Source organism: Aulonocara sp. 'chitande type north' Nkhata Bay, linkage group LG1 (genome assembly GCF_057382095.1).
Source record: "Aulonocara sp. 'chitande type north' Nkhata Bay isolate Kocher_YH1m ecotype deep benthic linkage group LG1, A_spYH_male_GT1.1, whole genome shotgun sequence".
Lineage (NCBI taxonomy): Eukaryota > Metazoa > Chordata > Actinopteri > Cichliformes > Cichlidae > Aulonocara > Aulonocara sp. 'chitande type north' Nkhata Bay.
The window spans coordinates 14,072,272-14,095,460 of NC_141344.1; the positions used below are offsets into that span (position 1 = coordinate 14,072,272).

Here is a 23,189-nt window from a genome sequence, read left to right on the forward strand (position 1 = left end):
ATGAAGATTTAAGTAGGAGAGTAGTGAAATGTAGCAGATGGAAAAAATTATATATACCAAAAGAACTGCGTTAATAATGCCTTTACAATGTAAACATGTTACTTTCTGCTACTGTACTTTTTTTTTTTTTTTTTTTATCCAAATACATTTCTTTCTAAACAATACCAATTATTTTTAGGCTTTAATTTTTATTTTTTGGCCCATAAATTGCATTATTATCATTCAAGCTCCCCAGGAAAATAAATGAGGCGTTATTAAAATGTCACAACGGTTTTAATGGCTCAAAACTGTACAGTGCTACAGCAACAAGATAGTTTGCCTAGTCGAGGTTTCTGTAGCAGCTTGGTGTTTGTGCGGTAGGAAAGCTCTGCTTTCTCATCTGGGATTGAAACCTGGATTATCAGGGCTTGATAAATCAGAGTTAGTTAAATCTAGATCAGGTATGTGTAAAAACAAATTGTTTAAGGCAAAAAAAAAAAAGGAAAGAAAATGCAAAAACAAAATCACTGTTAAAATTGAATGTCTAAAGCGTAATGCGCCTTCCAGTCCAGTGTGTGGCAGCACGAGGTTTTGCGAGTATACGATTTGCCAATGAGTTCAAAGAGTAAGTGTAAGATTTAGTTCTTTTCTTCTTCTTTTTTTTTTTACTCTAAATTGAGACCAATGTACGTAGTATTAATTGAGAGTTGTCTCAAAGGGTGTCTTCTGGGGTAGTTGACCTGGTTATTAACTTCTGTCCGACAGAGATAAAGAGTATTGTAAGGAAAAAATGAAGAAAAGATGGCAAAAACAGTGGCAAGAGGAAAGAGGGCGGGGAGGGGGAATGAGAAGCACAGGACAGGAAGGAGTAGGAGAGAGGAGGTGGTCATATCCAGAATAAGATTTGAACATATTGGTTTAAACGCTACACTATTCATAATGGGGAAACATAATACAGGGAAGTGTGACTACTGTGGAGAAGAGGAAACTATAGAAGTATCAGGTGGAGAGAAGTCAGCTGACCCCAAACCTCAGTAATATGAAAATGAAACTAGATCTTATTGATTTACTTGAAAAGGTCTCGTGAAAGTTATCAGGCCTTATTCCGGTTTTTAAAAGAGGGTTTGGGAGGATTTGAGGGGGGCGGTGTGAGTGACGTTCCGTCCACACTCCATACCAGTTGGTGGCGGTAATGCACAATTCAGCTGTTTGCCAACCGCCCATAAAATTTAGAACTAAAAGAAGAAGTCTTCCGTTGGATACGAACGTTTTGTCTGTTTTTGTATGTGGTGTGTGTTTTGTTTTGTCTTTTTTTACGCTTTTGCTGAATTCTGCCTCTAAAGAATTGGAATGAAGCGCCACCTGACAAGCTAAACCCGGAGATTAATAACCCATCACTCCCTATGAATATGGCGGCAAAAGAAAACGTAAACAGTCGCCAATTTGATACTGAATCCGTGGTGAACCGCTGGGTAGTGGATTATTATTTGTTTTTGGCGCTAGAGTTGTTTAAAAAGGAACAATATGAGGATTTCTGTGCCATCACAGATGTACTCGACAGTAAGTAACAATCAGTTTAGCGTGTTTTGACTAGCCTACGTATCTCTGGGATTACCAGAACTATGTTTTGCAAGCTTGTTATCCTTGAAAAGTGAAGAAGTGCTCTATATATGTCAACGTGTCACGGTTCGTGTGCTGGACTAATTGTGATGTAGGTTCGTGGTTGCATGTCCCACTGGTTTATGTCATTTATGTGACATTTTTATCAATCTTGTTTTTATTGTAGATACTTATATTATTTTGCTACTGCCTACTACTTGTTTCATCAAAAAAATAAATATGCATTTTTTAGCCTTTTGATTGTTTTCTTACAGGTGTCTTGGTTCGTCCTTATGGGCCCATTGATTTCATGCCACAAAAGATTCAAGTGTGGCGGTTTCTTTGCCGGATAAATGAAGGTGACAAACCTGGTGAGATCAACATTGACCATTTATTATCACACATCTGTCAGTCTGATTCATGGTAGTGCTTCTTTTGCATTGTGAATAAACACTAAAATGAACCTGTTTTTTTTGTTTGTTTTTTTTTTCTCCCAGCTGCAGACACGTCTTCTCAGTCGGTATGTCCTCTGGAATCAGCCCTAATGTTGCTGGAAAGTATGAGCCAGGAGTTCAGTATCCCACAACAGGATTACAAGAACGTATGCACTTCAATTAAAGAAATGGTAAGCATGTTCCTTATTGTTTTTTTTAAATCACCTATTCAATTTATGCACATGATTCGTTTTTACATTCCCTTTCACAAAAACATACAGACATACTATTTTGTTTAATCAGAGACTATAAATGAAATTATTGTGCTGCTAACTTGATGGTGTAAATGCATGGGCGAACGTGTGTACACATCTTTTTTTTTTTTTTTTTTTTTTTTTTTTTTGTGCCAAAGGATGAATACATGAACTTACTAAGCCTGAGCTAAATTCATTTTTTTTACATTATTAATCAGGTTTCCCAAAATGTTGATTCTGTTCATCTGGATGTAGCATTTTCAGTGGGAGAAACATTTCATCACTCATCCAAGTACCTCACAGCCCATTGTTCATTCAGTGCAGCCCACTGAATGCTATCAGCTATTGTGCAAATGTACTGTTTATAAGGTTGGGGAAACCTGCAGTAGTTGAGACTGTCGAAGTCATGTGGATGAGTGACGAAACGTTTCTCCCACTAACACTACACAGAACAGAATCAACCTTTTGGAATTTACTTACCTGGATCATTGAGCATGCATCAAGACATTAATCAGGTTTTTTCAACAAGTTATTTGTTTCTGTCTTTAGATTATAATGCTTTCTATTAAGAATGGAAAATTTGAGAAAGCAGGAAAGGTGCTGAACAAGCACTTTACCAAGAGGATGGATGGCAGGGTGAGTTCACTAATTAAAACATATTTTTCCTTAAGCAATATTCTTTGATTGTTTTATCTTGGTAACTCTATTCACATTGATTGCCATTTTGACATTATTTACAGTGTTAAAATTAGTAGTTATAAAAATGCTGTGTAAAAGCAATAAGAGTAGGGGTACTTGGTTAAATCATGCTTGCGGAAGGGGGGGGGGCTTTTTAGCTTTAACTGTAAACACCAAAATATTATTATACTAAATTATTGATGGTGATTCATGAAGTTTTTTAGGTGTTCATGTAGTGTCTTATATTAATGAAATATTTGTGTTCTGTGTAGAGAATGCTGTTCATGGGTCTTATCAGCAAGAAAAATAAAAAGCATGAAGTAATTGAGCAAATCAACTTTGCACGGTTCAAGATGGAGATGCTGGCTTTTTGTGAAAGGCTCTGCCCATCAAGCGTTCCCTTTCTCCAAAAGGTATGAATGCTATACTTAAGATAAAGGCTTTGTAGTTTGTTTGGGGTTTTTTTTTGGTTTCTTTTTTGGTTGTTTGTTTCTACTTTGTGATCAGTAGGAAATGTTTGCCTGTGACTTCTGTTTATTCTGTTGAAAAACAATTAACAAAACATTGTGGATTTGTCTGTAACATAAAAGTCTTTACACTTACACTATATAAAAGTGTATATTTTTGTGTAATTCTACCAGGCTGCAAATCGGCTTATTCAGGAAAAGAATAAGGAACAAGACAGCAGTGCAGCTAGAGCTGATGAGCAAGTCCAACCGGTCCCCTCTTCAAGTCCACAAGTAAACATGGTCCAGTCTGTACCGTGGTAAGATATCTGTCCCTCTCAGGTGATCTGATCTAATCTGATCAGATTAGGTTTTATTAGATCCTAATAAGTACAGTTATGCTTATCTGTGCTGAGTATTTGCACATTGTGCTCTCTTATAGTCTTAAGCTGCCCGGAGCCCTCACACAAATGCCCAGAGAAAAATCACTCCCCATCTGGACTGGGAATTGCAAACATCCATCACAGATGACTGTTTTAAATTTATTACAAATGAGAAATGTGGTCGTAGTTTCTTCATTATTCAGTAATAGTGAAAGCTATTTCAATTCTGAAATTGAGTACTACTTCCGTTAATATATTGCACACTCTGTATCTACCCCTTGTCAATGCTGGGCAGCATAATATCAGTTGAGAACGGTTGCAGCTTGAAAATCCAATTTAGATTTCCATTTTTTTTTTTTTTTATTGTTGTTTTTTATGATATTTTCAGGAGTACTAGATTCAGCAAACCATAAAAGGTTTAATTAGGTCCCCTTAACTTTAAAAATACACAAAATAAATCAATATAATCCCAAATTTTTTTCAATAATAATTTGCTCTCTGGTGGCCACTTGAGTACAGTGAATGCAACAAAGAACCAGTTTGAAATGATGTGAGCCTTGTAACAGAGCATGTTATACTGCTGGAGGCGGCTGTCAGTGTACATTTGGGCCATAAAGAGATGGACAGGACCAGCAGCAGTACTCAGGAAGCCTGTGTCATTTAAACAGTGTTCAGCTGGTACTACGGGGCACAAAGTGTGCCAGCAAAAAATATTCCCCCACACCATTACACTAGCATCGCATGTGTTATGCATTCAGACATGCTCTTCTCCATACATTGGTTGTACTGAGTGGTTACTGTTTTACCCCCTGTTGGCTCAAAGCAATCCGCCCATTTTCCTCTGAACTTTATCAGGTTGTCTTGACCATGTCTACATGCCTAAAGTTTCTGTGCTATCATGTGACTGGCTGACTAGGTGTTATCGTTAACAAGCTGGTGAACAGGTGTACCGATTAAATTAGCAAGTGAGTGTGAAAAGTTAAATATGTGGCGAGACATCCCTTTTCAGCCCCTTTTCCTTGTCTGCATCTTAATTTCCAGCAAGCATTCAACTATCCAGAGGACCAGGCTAGAAGCAGCCTACAAAGCCTTGGCTACAGGATTAAATGAGAGAATGTTTTCTCAGCTGGAGGAAGAAGTGGAGACAGAGGACCAGGAAAGCGAGCATATGTGTCTGCAACTCTCACCTGATCCTAAAATGGACACCAATTTGGACTTGGAGCAGGAAGTGTTATTTCAGAGAGACTCAGGCAGCCCCATGGAAGCTTCACCGGCAGACCAACCACCACAAGCAGATGCTGTTCCACAAACTCAGGAAAGTTCGCTCTCAAAGACAACTTCTGTGCCATGGAACGGACAGCTTTACACTCTGTCTCGGCTGGTGATGGAACCAGATAGTCAGGCAAGTTCACAGTGCTCAAAGGTTTCAGAGGAACTAGAGACCGAGGCCAGAGTAGAAGAAGCACCACAGACACTGGCTCTGTCAAATAAAAGAGACTCACAGTGTCCAGTTACTGACCAAGAAGTTTCCATACCAGCACCAAAACGCCACAGAAGGACCAACAGAATTAACAGGAGGTACTTATATTTGTTTTTTTCTTTTCCAGGAAAATGATTAGTAGGCACTATTTTCTTACAAGGTTGTAAGGTTTTGCATTTCAGCTTACTTTTAGTATTTGTTTAATCAGTGTATGGCATTAAACCTTTTTTTTTGCTTTTGTTTACAGAGTTTCAACTAGTTTTGCTGAGTTGTCAGCAGAGAGTGAGGAGGACTCTCCTCATTCTGTGGCCAGCACAGCAGTTAGTGTGAAACGTCATAACCAGTCCAGTAGTTCACCCACCAGGTAAAATATTAGAACTCTTAACAATAACCAGAAAGACTTCACCGTCGTTAGAGCAAATATGCATTCATGTATTGTCAGTTTGTTTGTAATTATTGACTGTATCTCCTTGTTTTAAGCTAGCTCAATATTAATGCTAATAAAAGTTACTCAGGTCAACTTAAACTTAACAATAAACTAGTTAAAGCAGCTATTATACTCGGTTGCCCACGGTGACTCAGACAACTGTCCACACAATGAATGAATAGTTATTCCTGTTTTAGTTCTTTGAAGTCTGACTGAAGGGTGTGTGCGTAGTTGATGTTCTATAATGTTTTCACAGACATGTCCAGACAGTCACAAATCATTGGCAGGCATATGGATGTCAGCACAGAGCCTCATGAAATTTATGTAACTCAGAACCGACAGCGTGTAGTAAAACACATGAGACATGAAGCTCAGAACTCTAAACTATCCTCACTCTCTTATGTTTCCCCCTCCTCTCTAATGTGAGGGTTCAGTGCAAGTGAACAGGACTCACTTTCAAAGAGAATTCAAATTACACTTTTGTGTATTTGATGATGTCATTTAGTTAATAGTAATTGTTTTTTTTAATTAGAATTACTCTTTGTTTTATTACTTTGGTGCTTAAAAACACATATATTAAACACTACAGATAAACAGTATAGTATCTTTCAGATCTCCAGTCAAAGCAAATGTTACATTTTGAAGATAATAGTCTAACAGTCTAACTCTTGTCTAACAGAAACATCAACAAGTCAAAACAGTCGTCATCAGACAGTGAAGGAGAACCACAGAAGCTCTCAGAGCCTTCAGTGAAGGTCTCTCCCAGTCTGCTCCCTCTGCACTCTGTTCCTCAGACAAGCTCCACTCCTCACAAGGATTCTGCTCAACTCAGCAACAACTCCTATTCAAAGAAGTGAGTAGAGATAACACCAGTAGTTTTGGCTATGAATAGATAGACGTCATATGTTCAAGTGTTCATCTTGAGTGTAAGATAAGTGATTTACTTTGATTTTTTTTTATTGGCCACAAAGATAACAGCAGTGAAATTACAGATGGGGAACACTGTAACTTGTTAAATACTTTATCAAGCATGGCAAGTCCATATGTACAGCTTCACTTTATACAGGCTTGACATGTCTTATAGCTAAAGATCTACTTTGGAGAACATTAACAATAACTTATTTTTCTGATGTTTGCTGTGCTGCACATTAACTGAAAACATTGAAAAACGGTTATAGATTTTTAGATTTCAAAATGAATTACTCTTACCTACGATGTATATGACACCAAAGCAATCGTCTTAATATACATTGTAGCTTAAGAGGCTGGATGGAATCATTTCAAACTATGGAGCAGAAAAGTGTGAATTAATGGAGAGAAAGAAAAAAAAATTCCAACAGAAGAGACGTGCAAAAGACTAAGATTAGCTCAGAAAAAGAAAAATGCATGAAAGAACTAGCTTCATCAGAGACCCATTTAAGATTACTGAAGACAACAAAGAAATCCCTGGAAGAACACCTTGGAAAATGCACTCTGACCCTGCAAAGTCAAGGGTCAGAGTCCATCATCAAAGGAAAGCTCTCCAACCAAAGGTTCTCAATTGACAACAAACAAAAAGCAATGATATCTGAGAAATCCATCAGAAGATGCTATGATGCAAATCTCAGACCATGAACAGATCAAGCAACTCAAGCAGGATGCTTGTAGGGACCTCGAGAAATTTGATCACTCTATGCTCAAAGCTTTGGGCCTTCCAGTTTGGCTTGCTGCCTCATGTACATTTTCTCAAAAGTGACTTATAAATTTATTTATAAACTTAAAGTTGGTTAACAGCTTTGTGGCATCATTGACTCTCATTTGTACTTTTCCCAGATCTAATCATACTCGTTGAAAGTCTAGCCAGCCTCTACAAAAAACTATTGCATCAAAAATAATTTTGTCTTTGATTCCTCATCTTTCTTCTATTGTATTGCTTCGTATTCTTAAATCTCTGTATCTACATCATGGTTTAAGACCTGATCCTTTTTGCAATGATAGTGTATCCCCCACATATTTTGTTTTTTTATGAAGAAGTTATTTATTGAAACATTTATATACAGGGAGTGCAGAATTATTAGGCAAATGAGTATTTTGTCCACATCATCCTCTTCATGCATGTTGTCTTACTCCAAGCTGTATAGGCTCGAAAGCCTACTACCAATTAAGCATATTAGGTGATGTGCATCGCTGTAATGAGAAGGGGTGTGGTCTAATGACATCAACACCCTATATCAGGTGTGCATAATTATTAGGCAACGTCCTTTCCTTTGGCAAAATGGGTCAAAAGAAGGACTTGACAGGCTCAGAAAAGTCAAAAATAGTGAGATATCTTGCAGAGGGATGCAGCAGTCTCAAAATTGCAAAGCTTCTGAAGCGTGATCATCGAACAATCAAGCGTTTCATTCAAAATAGTCAACAGGGTCGCAAGAAGCGTGTGGAAAAACCAAGGCGCAAAATAACTGCCCATGAACTGAGAAAAGTCAAGCGTGCAGCTGCCAAGATGCCACTTGCCACCAGTTTGGCCATATTTCAGAGCTGCAACATCACTGGAGTGCCCAAAAGCACAAGGTGTGCAATACTCAGAGACATGGCCAAGGTAAGAAAGGCTGAAAGACGACCACCACTGAACAAGACACGCAAGCTGAAACGTCAAGACTGGGCCAAGAAATATCTCAAGACTGGTTTTTCTAAGGTTTTATGGACTGATGAAATGAGAGTGAGTCTTGATGGGCCAGATGGATGGGCCCGTGGCTGGATTGGTAAAGGGCAGAGAGCTCCAGTCCGACTCAGACGCCAGCAAGGTGGAGGTGGAGTACTGGTTTGGGCTGGTATCATCAAAGATGAGCTTGTGGGGCCTTTTCGGGTTGAGGATGGAGTCAAGCTCAACTCTCAGTCCTACTGCCAGTTTCTGGAAGACACCTTCTTCAAGCAGTGGTACAGGAAGAAGTCTGCATCCTTCAAGAAAAACATGATTTTCATGCAGGACAATGCTCCATCACACGCGTCCAAGTACTCCACAGCGTGGCTGGCAAGAAAGGGTATAAAAGAAGAAAAACTAATGACATGGCCTCCTTGTTCACCTGATCTGAACCCCATTGAGAACCTGTGGTCCATCATCAAATGTGAGATTTACAAGGAGGGAAAACAGTACACCTCTCTGAACAGTGTCTGGGAGGCTGTGGTTGCTGCTGCACGCAATGTTGATGGTGAACAGATCAAAACACTGACAGAATCCATGGATGGCAGGCTTTTGAGTGTCCTTGCAAAGAAAGGTGGCTATATTGGTCGCTGATTTGTTTTTGTTTTGTTTTTGAGTGTCAGAAATGTATATTTGTGAATGTGGAGATGTTATATTGGTGTCACTGGTAAAACAAAATAATTGAAATGGGTATATATTTGTTTTTTGTTAAGTTGCCTAATAATTATGCACAGTAATAGTCACCTGCACACACAGATATCCCCCTAAAATAGCTAAAACTAAAAACAAACTACAAACTACTTCCAAAAACATTCAGCTTTGATATTAATGAGTTTTTGGGTTCATTGAGAACATGGTTGTTGTTCAATAATAACATTATTCCTCAAAAATACAACTTGCCTAATAATTCTGCACTCCCTATACAGTGCTTTTAAGCTCATGACATTATTGGTAGCCAATGAAGAAACACAGACACTGCTCACTTAAAACCACAGTGTACAAGTTTAAACCAGATAACAGCTTAAGGCATTAGTAGTGATTTAGCATTTTGCAGTTAAAAGTTTCTCTCTACTTGTACACATTGTGCTGTTCCTTTTTATAAAACCTGGCTGTTTAACTTCAGAAATAAAGAGTAAAACATCATTTTAATCACCAATCACTCAAAACAGGTCGTTCCTTTTACAGAATATCATTGACTTTTTTTCTCATCTTGCAGAAAGTCTAAAAAGTCAATACAGTTATCGTCAGACAGCGAGGAAGACCCGAAGGAGCCTGTGACCTGCAAGAAAACTCCAGTACAAAAGCCTCATAAGCAGCTGTCCAGTGATCCTGTGGACAATCAAGTGTAACTACAGAATCTTGTATTTTATACCGGTGCTCTAGACGACTAATTAATCATATGATATTTGACCAGTTTTATTTACTTTGACAGGAATCAAGATGATACGGATGACATCCATATTACAGACTCTTCAGTGGAGAGCTCGCCAAGTCAGTCCCCTTCTCACCCCATCCCACAAACGATCTCTACTCCTCACAAGGACTCTGCTCAAAAGAACGTCCATTCCCATTTAGAATGGTTAGTAAACACCAATAAGTCTGAGAAAGTAACAAGAGGGCTGTAATATGTTAAAATGTAACATTTTGAATGCTTTATCCTTTTGATTGGTGCACATTTTGATTTGGTTTGAAGGTGTGAAGTTCCAGTCAATGATTTAGGGTGCCATGTCATCTGCTAGCGCAGGTGGCAATTGGTCTGCTGTGTTCTATTAAGCACAAAGTACACAAAGCAGGCTCTTACCAGGACATTTTAGACCAGTCTGTGCTTCCATCTGGAGATGCTGGTTTCCTTTTCCAGCAAGACTTAGCACCTGTCTACCCACAAGCTGAAAACTGTTGTCAAAGCAACCTGAGCTTTGATAACATTTCAGCAGTTACTCAAGCTAATTGCCTCCATGCCACACCACACTGATGCAGCAACTCATAGCAAAGGAATCCTAACCAAGTGTTTGATTTCTAAATAAAAACCCAGTATGAAATTAGTATACTGGATATTTCTGTTTTTAACAATCTGAAATCATGGATTTCTGATTTTTGAGCTACGGGTCATATTCACTTTTTTATGGTTAGAAATATTTAACATTACTCTATAAATATAGAATAAAGTTGACTATTTTTGAATTGTAAATGTCTCATATTGTTTTTTATATGCACTAGTCATTAGCTGAGAATATTTAATATGTGATTACATGCAAACACACACGAGTATTCCTCCCAGCATATCTGATTAATAGCCCTAATTATTTTTATCTTTTGTAGTTGTGCTTAATCATTTTGCCGAACAAAAACACATTCTGGCTCTTATTCACAGGAAGCAACGGTACCATAATGCAAAGGAGACCAAGGAGGTATGGAGCGACGAAGAATTGTATTTTACCTCCAAAAAGAGAAGTAAGTAATAGTTCATTGAATATTCAACTCGAATTCATGGAGTTTAGATGATGGGGTTCAAATAATTTTGTGTATTTATTTTTTTTTCTTCTCACAAAGGCTTAGACATGAGCACCATTTCAAATTCAGGCCAAAGGAAAAGAGTAAGTATAGCAAAACATGCTGCAAAGCGAACTGGTCACATTACTTTACTGTTGATATTTGTACTTAAATGCCTTTGTCACATAAATGTGTGAAATAGTCCATAGGGAGGACTTCTTGTTCAATATCACACAGTAATTTGCTGCTTTGCCTTTTGTTGCTATCATACAAATTGAAGTTCCTGTATCAAAACCATTGCATGTTCAGTCACTTGCACTGGTATTACAACTTGATCTAAAATGCTGTCATTTTTAGACTTCCCACAGTGGCAAATGGCTAACCGACATGTTTTTACTGTGTTGCAGAAATGGACAGAGAGTGAGACGCAGAAGTTAAAAGACGGGGTCAAAAAATTTGGAGAGGGCAACTGGAGCAAGATAAAGGCATATTACAAATTCAAAGATCGAACAAATGTCAACCTGAAGGACAGGTGGAGAACAATGAAAAAATCAAATATCGTCTGACTCACCAAAGCCCATTTCATTTTATCCCATCTCCATTTATTTGTTTTGGTTTGTAAATGTTGAATGTTTGTGGGTCAAAGATTGTTTCTTTTTGAGGAAGGGATAACAGAAATTGCAGTAATAGTGACTATTGTAGCATCTCTGCAGCCCTAAATAACAAACCCACTTGTTGAATTGATACAGAGATGGGAATAGCTTTAAAAGTCAGTATGTTACTCAGTCTTATGATCTCGGAAAAGCAGAACAGACCTTTAATTAAAGATATGAAAGCTGCAAAATATCCATATAGCTAAGATCTACAGGTAATTTTTTCCTCCCACACAAACTATTTGTAAAAAAAAAAAAAAGATTTTAATTTAAATAATACAGAGATGTGGATTTATTTCAAGATTCAAGTTACAAAAAACATACACACAAAAACAAAACCCTTCTCATTTAATACAACAGGGAGGGGACAAACCAGGAAATTCTGCAAATGGCAGAAGTGAGTCAATAGACAGTTTGTTTTAGCCTCTGGACTGTAGGGAAGTGTTCCAGGTATAACAGCTGCTCGTGAAGTAGGAACTTTGATCAGATCATGTCACTATAAAATGTTTAGCAGCTAAAAGTTGAACCTTTGACTTTGAGTGAGTGTTACTGTTAAAAATAAACAGTTTGACAGTCCACTTGTTTCTGCATCTTTATGTTAATGTTTCCTCATTTCTTATGAACTCGCCGACATCAGCCTGGTGGAACACAACGATAGACATGGGGTCCACTCGCCGACACTCCTGCGTAGACTTGGCCGCCACACCAAAACCCTGAAGATTAAGACAAACAGCCAGCCTATAAGTGCCTTTTGTCATATAACCTTGAGTTAATCAGGTATTAACCTCTTTTTAGTACATGAGTGGATCTATCCAATACCCTATTGTGAATACACGGCACTGAGGAAAACAAAACATCTGCATAATATGTGCTTTGTTTTCCAGCATGAGTGTTACCAACAGGAATATGTATCTTTGTTGTACTGTGAATACTGCCCATAACAGTGTGACAAGAAGAGCAACCTTTAAAGGACTTACCAGAGGCACATCTGCCATGGAGTAAACCACAACTCCCTGATACTGCATCGTGTTCTCAGTAATTCTGCCAAGACCAGATTTTAGCACGTGGTTCCCATACAGGAAAGACTGCTCTGTTCCAGGTTTCACCCACACCTTAAACTGAATACATGATAGTTTCAAGTTATTCATACATGAATGAATGAGTCCAATATGACAGCACAGATGAAAAGCTTGAACAATTAAGAGAAAGCCTAGAATTTCTAAGCACAAAGAGCTACTTCTCTCTTGTTCTCATAATATTTATAAACTACTTAATACAGGTTCTCGCCATTTAGGGTCTTCAAAAAGCAAAAAAATACATTCAGTTAAAGTATCCATGTAGCTAAGATGTGAATCTGTATGCACAGATATGAATCTTCTCACCTATGAACTTCAATTTGTTGAAAAAAGATCTATTTTTATAGAGCATGTTAAGCCTAATGCAATGAGATGGAAAAAAATAACAGCCTGTTTATAAGTATAAACAAACTTTTGTACAGCACAATTTTTCATGCAATAAATCTGTAATAGCACACAGAATTGCACATGAGCCTGCAAATCATGTCCAGTGTTTCCCAGCAATGAACAATGATTTTATTTCTGATTGAATATTTTGATTTTCCATCTGTATAGTAAACAGCTGTTTATGCATGTGAAAAACAATTTCTACCCGTTGTGTGTCACTGATCCTAAAAACTGGTTATACACACTCCACTACTTTACATTTTTGCTGTAACTCTTTCAAAAACCCTTCTGGAAGATGATCTGGTGGCATAATTCAGAATGAGCCTCTACTATAGAGGACTTTAGTAATACCCGTATTGTTTCGTTTCCTACATCTTATTTAAGCTCCGCTTGGTATATTGATGGGAGGGAATGATTTGGTTGTGTGTTGTTTATAGTCACCTTTGCATATGGAGCAAGGAAATCCAGGGCTGTGATGTGCAGGCGGAACTTCTTGGTCTTTGTAAACTTCCCAAAACACGTACCCACTGACATGAGTTTGTCCCGGGAAAAGTTGGTGGCCAGCTTTAAAATTTTCTCACTGTGGACAGAAAACCAAACGCCTTAATCCTTACATGTACGGACAGGTACCCAACATGCGTGTTAATTAACCAAAATTACCTCATGTAGTAGACTCTGTCATGGTGCAGCCTGAAACAGTAAACGCCGTCTGGTCGGTCCACTAGAAGTTTTATGTTTTCACCAATGCTGTTACAAGAGAAAACACATGGATCACACACACATTCACAGCGTGAGCTACCGGGCTTGCTGAACGTGTTGGTATAATTTGAACCTTTACAGGCTAACACGGCGCAGAAACCGTTCACTCACTATTTAGATAACTTCTCGAACATCGTTTTGGTCTCTTCTTCTGTTAGCGGCCTCATATTTACTACTATAAATCCTTAACGTTAGCAACGGATAAACGTGTCTCCTGTGAGAAAAAAACGTGGGTTAACGCGGAAGCAGTAATGCTTTAAAACGGAAGTTGTGTGACGTAACAGTGATCACAGTTCCTGGTTTTTTGCCTCCTTTAGCGATCAGTTTGGACGGACGTGTTTTTTCTCCGGTAAACCGGTCGCCATCTGGTAAGTTTTCTCATACTAAATAATTACAATTCACAAAGAAATCTTGAGGAGTAGTTGGCTCTAATTGCGAAAACCAGCAATTGTTTCAGCTTTTGTTTTAATTTAATAACTGAAGTCACAGCTTCCGAAAATGGGCTGCGTTAGCTCCGACAGCTAGCTGTCAGTGGAAAAAAACACAGACCCGCGGCTATCATCGAGCCCGTGAACGTTAGCTGGAAAGCTAGCTGTATTAGCATGTGGTAGAGCTAACACTCCAATTTACTTAAGCAGTTCAGTTCTAATCAACGCCGACGCCCCGGCACAGCAGCAGTACATGTGTTGAACTGCACCCAGCTGCGAGCTGTGTTCAGACTGGTCATGTAAAGCGTCTTTGCCGCAGCGGGGCGAAGTTACATAACGCTCATTTGTTTGTAAATACCGATTAAGTTCCAGTAATCCAAGATCACCGGCAGAGTTGGTAATCCTTAAAGGATGTCAGATGTGGTTAAAATCATCATTAAACACGTCTGCGCTCATTTTACGACTCTTGATAATATGATTCAGTTGCACTGAGTGTCAGCGGTGCATAGCGTCAGCTGCAGAGTCAGTGTTACAGACTGGGAAATACACTCCGTCAGCGAGCACTTCGCTTTTGGCAGATCATTTGATCCTCCTGTCACCAATTGTTTGACAGCCAGAAGGCCTTCTACTGTGTCTTTCTGAGGCATCGACCAAAAAAAACGATTGACATTTCGAAATATGTGGTAACACTGTTTGATTATATCACCCTGTTTTGTGTGTGGGGGGTTTTTTTTGTTTGTTTTTTTGTTTTTTAATCGTTTTGTTCGACTTGTTTACTCGTTTCAGTGTGAAATTTCATTGTTTATAATGTTTTTATGTTTGGTATTAATTATTTTGAGTATTAGTTTAGTCTTTTGTGGCTGATATTTGGACAGGAGTTGCAATACAAACACAACACTCTGTAAAGGGAGTTGGCTCACATTGAGAGAGAGTCATCCAAAACACAAAGCCTCCCCACCCTAGTTATGTTGACACACTTGACTAAATTTGACAAAGACTGATGATGATTTTAAGATTATTTTATGTAATTTAAACTTAAATATGCACCCAATTTTAATTAACTATAATAGCTTTGTTGATCATATGTTTAACTGCATTTTCTTTGATCCTTGTAAACAAATTAGTAGATTAGTGATAATCCCACAAGTTGTTGTTTTTTTTTGTTTTTTTAAACAACATTTATCCCTTTTAACTACATTTTTTTTCCTAAGATATTTGTCAGTATAGCAACATTTACCATACTGATATCTTAAAATAAAAATTGTCATCCAACACCAAATTGATGGCCACAGTGTGCTTCCAAAATCAAATTTCTTTCCTTCATTATAGAATTAAGTATATTTTGAACAAGTACAGTACAGTGAAGACAGTTTTATTTTTTATTTATTTTCCCAAATGGTGCTCCACATTGCTGCTGCCCTATTAGTGAAATAAGCCTCTAGACGATTTCAAGTCCACAGAGATGTTAATTAAAATGGAAAGCTTATCAAGGTGTCGGAGCTAATAACAGCTTTCTGAAAATTGAAACACTGGCTGTTCGTTTAACCTCACAGCCCAAGGTTGGATTCAGGTAGTAAGTTATTTACCACCGGAGATTAACCACAAAAGGGAAAGTAACAGTGATCCCCTGGACAGCTTGTTGAAATAGAGGCCACACTCTGGCCCCATTTCTTTTTCTTAAGACTTGTTACAAGAGAAGTTAAATTTGAATGTGGTGAAGTTTCTGTTTTTAACCTTCTGACGTAAATGTTTCACCATGCCTCATATGTAGTATGTGTCTGACAGTAGTTTAAACGTATGATTAAAAATAACCATAGATTACCTCATCAGACGCGAGATGGTATCATACAAAAAGTGGCAAGCTTCCAAGAAAGGAATTTTTAAATATTGTTTTCAATCAAAAGTTGCTTCCTGTAAAAGTAAGTCCAGGGAACTATTAGCTATGGGGAACATGAGCAGCCGAAAGCTGCTGATACACATCAAAATATATCAGCAATTGATTGAAATGTGTTGTTTTTTTGTTTTTTTTCTTTTGTTAACGTGTCAGCAGGTGTGTGGTGCTCTGAAGTGGGACAAGACTTTTCGTGCCAACGGTTTACCCCCAAGAAGCCACTGGCCTGTGTCTGTCATCAGTTTCCGGCGTGTGTTTGTGGTTCTGGTAACACGGAACAGGAAGACGGGCGTAGAGACGTCTGAGCAGAGAGAGGAAACTGCTGCGGCTTCTTCGTTGGCCTCAGAATGACTGAGTTCTGGGTTTGTTTCAGTTGCTGCATTGCAGAGCAGCCACAGCCTGTGAGTATGAAATTTGCAAGAAGAACTGATTTATTTAATTTAAGCTGCCTTGTTTTTAAAAGTTTTTAATTTGAATATAGATTAACAAAGTAGCATTCATCCAGTTAAACACATCCTGGCAAAAAACACTTTAAATATATTTGCTAAAAGTTATCTGTTGGCAGACAGACAGTCTGGTTATAATAGGGAACTGTTTGATGTCACAATAATAACCCCTGTCCTGCCACAGCAAGTCTAAGTTGTTGAGTCCTTTGGAATGATCGTGAGTAATGTATCGATTACTCATCATATGTGGTTTACTGCTCAACTAATTCAGAGTTAATGACAAAAACATGCAGACCTTTGTACATTTCCTGTTTGTATTAAACTCCCCAAGTAATTGTTCTCATGGAAGGCTTTCAAATTTAAATTAACTTCTGAGTTTAGAAAACAAAAACTTCAATCAGAAGTTTCTTGTAGCTGCTCATAAGACGGGCACAGTGATTGGGAGGGAATTTGGATCATTCCTCACTGAAAAACTATTTGTTATTATATCTGGGATATCTTGACTTAACATTGAAGCTATCTAGGTCATGCCACAGTATCTAAATTGGTTTTAGACCCAGACTACAAAACCTAGTTTTCTTCATTTAAAAAAGCAAACCAAGAAAAACCCTTCTTGTTTATTTACTTGTGTGCTGTCACATGATCTGCCATGACTGCTGCCCAGATATCGTTCTGTAATGCGGTTATGAATTTATTGCTGCCTTTGTGAATGTGAGGTGTCGCGGACCTGAGCTATAAAAGCAGCTCAAGATAAGCGGGATTTATAGCCTCGCAAATGTGTCCGTCTGCATACAGTTTTCAGTCAGAGAGGGGAGACGGGTTTTCACCCACGCGAGAAACACTGCCGTGAAGTCCTCCTAGATCCTGACTGCGTCTCGCTGGAATCGGATGACGTATGCGACTGCCAAATGTTAACTGGTTGATAAGTGGGCCAGAAAAGAGCAGGGAGCAGTAGCAGAGTTCCACGGGAATAGGAGATCCTGTTTAAAAACTTCAAAGATCAAAAAATAATGTATGAAAAGCACAGACAGTGACTGCAGTGACAGTTTTCATTGTTTTTAATATTCGGTTTCACTTCAGCTTTTGTGTTTTATAACTTCGTTCTTCTTCGTGTTTGGCTCATAGACCAAAAACAACATGAGCCACAGTTGTCCACAGATTGTTTGTAGCACAGACAGTCAGGCCCTGGAGCGGAGTGGACAGCTAACACGCTCACTCTGCTCCACCATAAATCCCACTGTACTTTCTGCACCATGTTTTTATGGATGGTGTTTTGTGTCGGCTTGCCAGTACTCTTTTGTTTCCCTCTAAACATAGCACTCCACATTTTGGCAGGTTTGTTTTCTTTTCTGTTTGCCCACATTTGTCTTATTTGCCCACAGAATAGTTTGAGAATCTTTACAGTGAGGCATTCACATAGGTTTAGTTTTTCCAGCCTGAGTGTGATTAATCAGTGTCCATCATAGAAATTCTAAACTTTTCCCTGTTGTAGGTTTAGTAACCCTGGATTGACAAAACAGATTCAGTAAAACTTCATCACTTTGGTAGTGAACTATCTGTTAACAGATAAGATAACACAAATGATTAGTTTTTACCTTTGTCTCAGTGCAGATCCACTATACTTCAAACAAAGATTTAAAAAGTAAACTGATAAGTGTTTAGTTTCTGATTCACACATGCTCTTCTCAGTTCCCAGTGATAGTAATATTTGCTTTGTGTGTAGTATGGTAAGTCTACTTGTGATATTAATATTTAAATTTAGATTTTTGCTACTTTTCAGAAACGGCGGCGAAGGATCGATCGCTCCATGATTGGGGAGCCGACAAACTTTGTTCATACCACACATGTAGGCTCAGGGGACATGGGCCTGGGTTTGGCATCAGTAAGTTTTGGTTTTTTTGTTTGTTTTCACTGAATTTTCAAACGTGTTTTCAGCCAGCTAACATTTATATATTTCTATAGGTCGACCTAGTTCAGGCCCAGATGAAATCTAAAGGAGGATACGCGCACACAAGTTCTGAAGGTTCGCAGTTGTAACGAGGTGAGAGATGTCCTGATATCCCTTAGTGAAACTGACATTAACCACAGATTTTTCACTACCCCAAAGCCACACAAGCACAGTTTCATCTTGTTTTCATGCAGCCAGAGCCAACTTATAAAAGGTCAAGTTTGTTTTTGAGTGAATTTTCTTTTTTTTTTTTTTTTGTTTTGTTTTTTCCCTTCCCTAGCAAAAGCAGTATTTGTCTTGTTCCTCTGTCTTCCAGTTCTTTTAAATAATAGATTAGAAATATCAATATCATATAGGATGTGTGAAATTCTAGACTTGGGGCTCTAGCCATAAGTCAGTGATAGTGTCAAAGTTCTCGTGACTGTTTCCATCTTGTAAACCTCAAAAGTTTGCTCCACCCATGCACTGTCAAAAACAAGTGATGGCAAATCAAGCCTGCACACAACAGCAGGCTTGCCTTATGTGGCTTTGAGAGGAAATGGGAGAAATGCAATGAAGCACATATTTACACTGTACTGTGCATGGTATTGTTTTGCTGATTACCTCTCAAACTGTCTTTGTGAGCGTGACTCAGCTGTCAGAGTAATGACAGTGTAATCGTGCCAAAGTCAATTTAAAAAAATAAAATAAAATCTTTATTATATAAAAATGACATACTTTTTTTTTTTTTTTTTTCTTCTTTTTTTTTTTTTAATATAAAATTAGCCTTACTTTAGCAAAATTATAGCTCTCTACTGTCCTAAGACATCAAGAAAGCTACATCTGCAGGGTTGCTTTTTTGGGTTTTGTTTTTTAAGGTGGGGGGGGTGTAACCACTCCCACACAGTGTTGCCATAGGTGCTAAGACAGATCGAACCCAAAGATATCAAATACTTTCTGGGAAAAACACAGATGACTGTAAATTTGACCAAACCAACTAAGATTTTAAAATTGGGACTGACAAATGCACACAGACACAAAAGTACACCTCCAATCAGAAGCAACTCGAATCCTAACATTTGTTCCACCTTTTCCTCCAACAGCTCTTCAGTCTTGTGGAAACTACTGTTGTTCATATAAGGAAGAATTTTCAAAAAGCAGTTCTGTCCATAAAGGACACAGGACCAAAAGATGAAACTACTGCTTTACCTTGATGTTGTATATATTTTTATTTTTCCATTCCCTTTTTTGTTTTGTTTTTTGTTTTTAATGAAAGCACTGCTATCCATTTGCTGCCATACTGTTGCACTGTAAAGAGAAACTGTTTAAGAGTAGGGAAGAGGGTTTAGAAAGCTCATAATCTCAGACAGACGTATGTTTGTGTGTATGCATGAGGAAAATTTACTTCAAAGATTCTTGCTGTTGAAGCCAATTTGGATGCCTGTATTTATTATCTTGATTTGACAACGGACCTCATGGTGGCTGGGCCACGCTGGAAAATTGGAACATTGAGTTTCCTTCTTTATCCTCAGAGGTTTATCAAAGGACAGGTAGCAAGGCAAAAAAAAAAAAGCAACACGTTCATAGTTTTATTCTGAGAAATACTCATTATACTGAGTTGCTTTCAGGGTTGAAGATTGCTGTTTTTGTAATAAACTTGAAATGAGTAGAGTACACTGGACCATACATTGTACACTCACACTTGCTTAGGAGTTCAACATTGATTTCAACTGTTTTTTGTTTGTTTTTTATACTCATTTAGATTGAACCATATAGGATTTTAATAAACTATTAACTTCCTAATCTGCCTTCCTGAAGTCATGTTATTTGTTTTGCTAGTGCGATTTGGAAGCTTAAAGCTGAAGTAGGCACAAATCTGGAAAAGGCAATGTTTTAAATGATCACCTTTCTCCCCTTTGCTCTTTGCTGTTTTGTCAATAACCTCTTTATGCTAGATTCTTGAACAAATAGGCTTGACCAAAGGTTGCCACGTGACTGCTTCTTATGTAGCTTCACTTAACGATACCTTTGCTTGTTGGTGGCTTTTTCTGTCATCAATCCACCATCTGAAGGCACATTTGTAGGTCAGCCAATTGAGAAGACTTGATTGTCTGTCACAGTGGGCAAAATTTTTCGATTGATAGAAGAGCTTAGAGGCGGTGCAGAAGGCTAGTTTCTTGCAGAGCACATTAAAGTACAATATGCTGAATTGTTACTGTGGAGCCTTTGCCTACGTATGCCAAAAATGGTGTCTCCCCCAGCTTTAATGCTTTGTTTGAGCTTTTATTTATTTTTGCAATTGCATGTTTTTGAATGCTATGTGTTTTGTTTTGTTTTTTTGTTCATTTGCCTTTTAGTTTTTTTTTTTTTTTTTTTTTTTTTTTTCCAAGGTTTGTGTACCAACAGTAGACTTTAGACCTTAACTTGGAAGTAATCAGAATGTCGCAAACACTGCAGCAAAAGTGGGTTTTGTTACAGTCGGCAGTATTCTCATATCTAGTTCACCTACCTATCATCGTGGGGGGGGTTGTTTGTTTTGTTTTTTTAAGATGAAGGGAATTTGCCACAGATAATGCTGTCCTTTTTCTTAAACTAACCTGCCATGACTGTTACAGCTGATAAATGCAGCTTGATGACTTCCAGCCACATGTGACCCACCTTTGTCGTAGTGTTTGAGCTTATGTTGCTTCTGTTTTGAATTATTGCTACATATAACCTTATTTTGTTTTAAAAAAAAATAATAATTTTTTACTAAAAGTATTAACACACCACCTGACCGTCTTGGACATTACTTTATTCACAGTTTGCCAGTGTTTTTAACCTTCAAGCACATAATTTTCCTATTTGGGGAAAAAAAAAATAAAAACAGATCTTATTGCCTGGTTATTCTAGTTGTCAGTCATGTCAGTGATCAGACTAGAATGTCTTTTTGATTTTGTTTTTTCCCTTGGAATTATTGTTGTTGTCCAAATTTCTGAATTAGGGTCCATCTTAAGAAAAAAAATCTAAGCAGAAAGATCAAAAGTGCTGAGCAAACCAGCAGGCCTGGACCTAATAAATGTCATTGTTTGTCCTCTTTGTACATCATATTGATTGACTATTTCAGCGACAAAATGTGTTGAATGTATTAAGTCAAGCATGTAGATTGGTGTTAAATGAGTGCTATTGTCAAAATTTCTATGGTACAAAGAAAACGTCTCATTTGATGTTGGTACTTCAAATCATAGAATACATTTAATTGATGTTGTCAAATTTCTTATATCAGCCTTAAGACTTCTTGCAAGTACTTTGCCCATAACCCCGGACAGATTTAAGATTCATCAGGTTGAAACATTGTAACAAACATCTGTGTTTCTGTAGTTATTCCTATGTGCAGATGGATCCACATACATGTACACGTTTTTGTTTTGTGTTTTTTGTTTGTTTGTTTTCCAGCTCTGGGATAAATGCTGTAGAATGTGCAGTCATACTTGGATTGCAGTACATTATGTGACCAGCAGGCTGTGCCAGTGGACTGTTTGAATGTGACTTAACAGTTTTGTGTTTGGATTCCTGTCACAGGGCTTATTTTATGATGACACTGTTATTACATGATGTATAAAAGTGATGGCTCCACGCTTTCTCAGATTCATATATTTCTGTATAATATTACAAGAAAGGTGTAGTTGGCAAAATCCCCCACCCCGCCCACCCTCAGAATCTGCCTAATGTGTAGTTCTCACTTTAAAGGGAAAATCATCTTTCCTTTATTGCATTTTCAGAATAAGCCAATAAATGTTATACGTTGATGTTTCACCAAATGTGTATTCCATCTTTTCATTTTTAAGAGGAAAGCAGTGAAAGCATCAGTGTAACAAAGACGATACATTTTTAATACAATACAAAATTTTACTTTATATAAATCTAGTAGAATTTTACAGTAAGAGTTCTCACCCCAGAATGAAATACTGCCCGTGGAGCATACTTGGATATACTTTTAGATTGTTAATACATTTGAGTGTTGAATGCTGCAAAGAGGAACCTTATTAACAAAAGTTGGGCAATTAGTGGCTGACATTTCCCGATGCTTGCATGATACTGATAGCAACTAATTTTGAGCGCTCAAAGTCTCATTCACGCAATTACGCACACATTTATGTAGCACTTTTATCTATTTCTTATCGCTTTGTTTAACACTGACAGGCAGACTTGCACTGTGATGAATACATCAAGGGCATCTCAGGGTTCAATATGTTGCCCAAAGGTATTTCACCGTTTAGACAAAATGAGCCAGAGAATGCTCTATTAAATGTTCTAACTGTTAAACTACCCAATTTTTAAAATATTTATACATAAATATTTAAAACAATTATCAACTTTTATATGTGATGCAGTGGTTAGCACTCACAGCTAAAGATTCTCAGTCTAAAACTGCTGGCTGGCTGAGGCCTGCCTGTACCGACTTTGCATGTTCTCTCTCCACCTGCATGCACCTTACACCAGCAGTCCCAAGGCATTCTTGTTGGGTTAATTGAATGTGAGAGGTGATGATTCTGTCTCCATGTGTAATCTGTCCAAAGTGTATGACACATTTGGTCCCACGATAACTAGGATAGACTCCATCCCTCTGTGATCCCGAACTGGAAAAAGGGAATTGGCAAGATTAGAAATAAGCACATCAGAGGGAGACCTTGGTTTGGAGCTAAAGTTAGAAAGTCAAGGTTTATATTAGATACAACAGGCAAAGGATCTAACAAGTATGTACAAAAAAGAATCAAAGAGAAGATCCACAGAAA

At 37.9% G+C, this 23,189-nt stretch overlaps 3 protein-coding genes across 4 annotated transcripts; 2 read left to right on the forward strand and 1 right to left on the reverse strand.

Moving 5' to 3' along the window:
- Nucleotides 1–1,078: 1,078 nt before the first annotated feature.
- LOC147338796 (uncharacterized) lies at nucleotides 1,079–12,076 on the forward strand. Its single transcript, XM_086279655.1, has 14 exons — nucleotides 1,079–1,539; nucleotides 1,854–1,949; nucleotides 2,076–2,203; nucleotides 2,816–2,902; nucleotides 3,217–3,357; nucleotides 3,586–3,710; nucleotides 4,815–5,351; nucleotides 5,501–5,617; nucleotides 6,360–6,533; nucleotides 9,574–9,702; nucleotides 9,790–9,936; nucleotides 10,729–10,808; nucleotides 10,908–10,951; nucleotides 11,255–12,076. Exons 1-14 carry the CDS (start codon nucleotides 1,383–1,385, stop codon nucleotides 11,411–11,413), a joined length of 2,121 nt encoding a protein of 706 aa, XP_086135781.1. The 5' UTR covers nucleotides 1,079–1,382; the 3' UTR covers nucleotides 11,414–12,076.
- On the reverse strand, nucleotides 11,778–14,271 carry nip7 (NIP7 nucleolar pre-rRNA processing protein). The gene is made up of 5 exons (XM_086279914.1): nucleotides 13,834–14,271; nucleotides 13,624–13,710; nucleotides 13,405–13,543; nucleotides 12,478–12,618; nucleotides 11,778–12,213 (listed from the first exon to the last, which is right to left on the reverse strand). The coding sequence occupies exons 1-5, from the start codon at nucleotides 13,887–13,889 to the stop codon at nucleotides 12,094–12,096; spliced, it is 543 nt and encodes a 180-aa protein (XP_086136040.1). The 5' UTR covers nucleotides 13,890–14,271; the 3' UTR covers nucleotides 11,778–12,093.
- Nucleotides 13,859–22,214, forward strand: cdc42se2 (CDC42 small effector 2). Of its 2 annotated transcripts, none has more exons than XM_086280038.1 (5): nucleotides 13,859–14,090; nucleotides 16,198–16,442; nucleotides 18,268–18,369; nucleotides 18,450–18,528; nucleotides 19,518–22,214. In XM_086280038.1, the coding sequence occupies exons 2-4, from the start codon at nucleotides 16,389–16,391 to the stop codon at nucleotides 18,522–18,524; spliced, it is 231 nt and encodes a 76-aa protein (XP_086136164.1). In that variant the 5' UTR covers nucleotides 13,859–14,090; nucleotides 16,198–16,388; the 3' UTR covers nucleotides 18,525–18,528; nucleotides 19,518–22,214. The 2 variants fall into 2 exon arrangements, with proteins under 2 accessions (XP_086136164.1, XP_086136244.1); XM_086280118.1 differs by having other exon boundaries at nucleotides 16,201–16,442.
- The last annotated feature ends 975 nt before the right edge of the window (nucleotides 22,215–23,189 follow it).